The sequence below is a fragment of the Vicugna pacos genome, chromosome X, assembly GCF_048564905.1.
Source record: "Vicugna pacos chromosome X, VicPac4, whole genome shotgun sequence".
NCBI lineage: Eukaryota > Metazoa > Chordata > Mammalia > Artiodactyla > Camelidae > Vicugna > Vicugna pacos.
The window spans coordinates 110,894,442-110,898,370 of NC_133023.1; the positions used below are offsets into that span (position 1 = coordinate 110,894,442).

The 3,929-nt window shown below is 43.5% G+C and overlaps 1 protein-coding gene across 1 annotated transcript; it reads right to left on the reverse strand.

Moving 5' to 3' along the window:
* Positions 1-1,997: 1,997 nt before the first annotated feature.
* Positions 1,998-3,662, reverse strand: LOC140692047 (histone H2B type F-M-like). The gene has a single exon (XM_072956744.1). It carries the CDS (start codon positions 3,651-3,653, stop codon positions 3,225-3,227), a length of 429 nt encoding a protein of 142 aa, XP_072812845.1. The 5' UTR covers positions 3,654-3,662; the 3' UTR covers positions 1,998-3,224.
* Positions 3,663-3,929: the final 267 nt, after the last annotated feature.

Here is a 3,929-nt window from a genome sequence, read left to right on the forward strand (position 1 = left end):
ATACTTTGTGTTTGGTCTCTCTGAGAAATGGGCCCAAGAAATGTATTGAATTTCCTAGTTCAAATAGCTATGTCTCCTTATCTTGTTGAGAGAGAGAGAGAGACATCGATTACAAGTTTACATCCTAGTCAAAAAGGTTATAACTGCGTCTTATTTTTTTTACATTTTTTTATTGAGTGATAGACATTTTACAATGTTGTGTCAAATTCTAGTGTAGAGCACAATTTTTCAGTTATACACAAACATATATATATATATATATATTCATTGTCACATTTTATTTTTCCGCTATGAGGTACCACAAGATCTTGTAAATATTTCCCTGAAGTATACAGTATAATTTTTTTTATCTATTCTGCATTTTAAAATCTCAGTCTGTCCCTTCCCATGCCTCGCCCCTTTGGTAAACACAAGATTGTATTTTATGTCTAAGAGTCTCTTTCTGTTTTGTATTAATCTTTGTTTTCTTTTTTAGATTCCGCATATGAGCGATCTCATATGGTATTTTTCTTCCTCACTCTGTCTTACTTCACTTAACTACATCTTATTTTAAAGCCCAAATGAAACACTTAACTGTCATGATGAAATACTGGGCTTTTGGGCAAACCGTGCTACATTGCAAAGGACTGAAATCCCACAGTGTATTCTCTCTCCACAGATTCTGCAAGCTAGAAATCTGTCTAAGAAGAAAAGTAATAGAAAACCGGCAACTTCTTTGAAATTCAGCAATACATTTATAGAAAAATGACACCAATGAAAATGGAAAAGGAATCTTCATGGGCCATGAAGAAAAAACGATGGAAAAGAAAATATATGCATCCAAACATGAGTATGACCATTCAAACCACTGGAGGGCAAAGGGGACATATTTCTTCTGATGTTGCTCCTAATCCTGCTCTAAATTGATATCAACGCTGAACACAGGATCCGCCTGGATTCACGTCCTGAAATCCCCAGGGTTCAATCTAAGTAAGGAACCAAAAAGAACAGGCAAATTGTCACAGATCCCCCACCACCTTAATCCCTAGGCTGATTTTTATAGAAAGGGTGTGATGTGTTCAGCTCTGCTCACTGGACCACACTTTGAGCCAATGACTGTGGCTCACAGGCTGCCAGTCCCCCATTGTCTGGAACAGCGGAGCCAGGAGCTTGAGCTGCTCTCACTGGACACTCTTCAATGGATCTAAAATTGCCGGTCAGGAAAAATGTGTGTTTTAAAATATCAAAAGATTGTTCTGCCTGAGAAGAATTGACTGGCTACCTCCGAAAGGACTTGAAAAGTAATTTCAAACACCAGGGACTTAGAAAAGTCAAATGTGTCTGAATACTTCTGTTTTGCAATTTCTGTACTGACCACCAGTCCCAATTTGTATAGTTCAATGTATGCTTAAACTGGGATACTTTGAAAAATATAACAGGGGTAGTTGATGGCTGTGTCTGCTCCTTCGCTTCATCTATCTAGTGCATAGCACACACAAAATTCTTCTGAAATTGTCCATAGTGCACTCGCGGGAGAAGGAGAAGGAAATGGGAAATGAAAGTGATACAAAGCTAATTTCAGCCTCACAGAACGCCATAAATGCTGACCTAGAGAAAGCACTAAATCTGGGTTCAAGAAAAAGTTGGATTTCTGTAGTTTCTCTAGGTTTTAGCTCATGATTTGACTGAGAGTGATGTTCTGCACAGCTTCCTACATCCAAATCAAAAGGTACTGAAAAGTTTCTTAAAAAAAACATATTTATTGAAGCATAGTTGTGACAATATTATATATTGGTTTTGGATTTACAACATAGTGATTTAACAGTTTTATAGATGACACTGTGTTTAAAATTTCTGCAAAATAATGACAATATTTCCCTGTGCTGTTCAGCTTTTCCTTGTCGTGCAATTACAAGGTGCAAAACGAGCCCTTTAAAATATGATGACACCCTGAGTTCTAATGAAAACCCACAGTAAGTTTCAAAGGATTGAAATCCCAGAGTTGGTGCTCCCTCCACCAATGTAGGAAGCTAGAAATTAAATTAAAAGGAAAGGAATTGGAAAATCACTGAGTACTTTGAAATTCAGCAACATTCCTACAGAGAAACGAAAGAAAAAGAAGACAATGCACCAGGAAGAAAACATAATGCATATTAAATTAAATTAATATCATCATAGGCATGAACACTGAAATCACCTGAGGTCGAGGAAGGAGGCATCTTAGTTTGCTTAACTGGCCAACATCCCCCTCTTATTTTGATGCCAGGAGATAGAGACATGTCTCACTACCAGATCGGGAGGCCTAGACTTAAATCCCCATGGTTAAATGCAAGTCGTTGAAGGAAAACCTTCAGGGACACTATCACACCTCCTTCTCCCTTAATCTGCAGGCCGAGTATGACAGGAAGCCTCTTATAAGTTCGGTCCTGGTCACCCCACCACACTTTGGGCCAATTGCTGTGGCCCCAAGTGGTGCGAGTCCCTCACTGGCTGCTGCTACTGGAGACTGTGGTTGCAGCCGGTCTCATCGGACGCTCCCAGCATCCGTGCAAAATTGCAGTTCAGTCAAGACTTTTACTTCGAAAGTGAAAAGTTACAGGCTGCAGAAAAATAGACTCAGATCATTATAAATTAGGTAGAAGAGAAATTTCCAAAGGTATGGCGCTTGAGTCACCCAGTGAGTCTAGAAAATTTGCTTTATCTCTTTTGGCAGTGTGTTTGGGTCCTATAATGTCATGTACTGAATGGCATTGAGATTTGAAATATGTTGAAGGAGTGTGAAAGGGCAAGTTTGATTTTTGTATCTGCTACTGTAGTTTGTCTGTCCCTATTTCACACATTAAAAATCCCGGATGATACTGCTATATCCACGGGGAAGAATGACAACATAAAAAGGCAAATTAAGTTGTTAGGGAGATAACTTTGGCAGTAAAGATCCCTAAAAAGGCTGACCTAGAAATATAACTAATAGAAACGACCATTTCGGAAGGGAGGACGTGCAGTATGGTGAAGAAAAATGCACGGATTTCCATGGAACCCATGGCTCTACAGACGTACACTCAAGTGGAGTTGATAAGGTTCATAATGTTTCCCTCAGGGAAGAAACGCTTTAAAGATGGTCAGAGTGTCACTGGTCGACAAACCAGAGTGGCTCGGACTCGTCAGCGCTACAGGTCTTTTCCTGCCTAGTGAGTGGCTCTGAAAAGAGCCTTTGGTTTGTGATGCTCAGGTGGTCCTGAGGCAGCTCATTCGCATAAGATGTACTTGATGAGAGCGTTAGTGCCCTCGGACACGGCAGACTTGCCGAACTTCCCAGGCAGCAGCAGGCACACCGAGCTCTGGATGTCTTCGTAGGTGATGGTGACGCGGTTTTTGGAGCGGGCCAGGCGCGCGGCCTCGCTGGCGATGCGCTCGAAGATGTCCTTAACGAACGAATCCATGACGCTCACGGCCTCCCGCGAGAGGCTCAGGCCTGTGTGCACCCGCTTCAGCACCCTGCGGAAGTAAGTGGCGAAACTGGCGAAGCTGTCTGCTGGGCGGCGGCGGCGGCGTTGGCGGCGCACGGGTGTCTCCTGCTTCGGCGTCTTCTGCTCTGGGCTCTTGGACTCGGCTTCTTTGCGCTCCTCGGTGTCCACGAGCTCCTCCGAAGTGCGGGAAGACCACGGCTCAGCCATGTCGGAGTGTCTCGCCTTCCCCACAGCTCAGAAGGAAAGGCAGAGGCAGCTGCGAGGACCGGCTTATAAAGGCTGCCTTGCCTGACGTCACGGCCAATCTGCAGATCTGATTGGGTAGGATGCGGGGCAGGGAGCCGTGTCGCTAAGGCAGGCCATGTCACGTGTCCTTAGATGCCCCGCGGCTTGGCCGCACATCAACCAGTCCGAGTGGCAATCTGGTGACCTTTAAACTTTCCGTGACCCCCACCAGGTGACCTGTAAACTTTCCATGACCTC

Excerpts from the sequence above, each read along its gene's own strand:
- LOC140692047 (XM_072956744.1), bottom strand. The coding sequence starts at position 3,653 with ATGGCTGAGCCGTGGTCTTCCCGCACTTCGGAGGAGCTCGTGGACACC.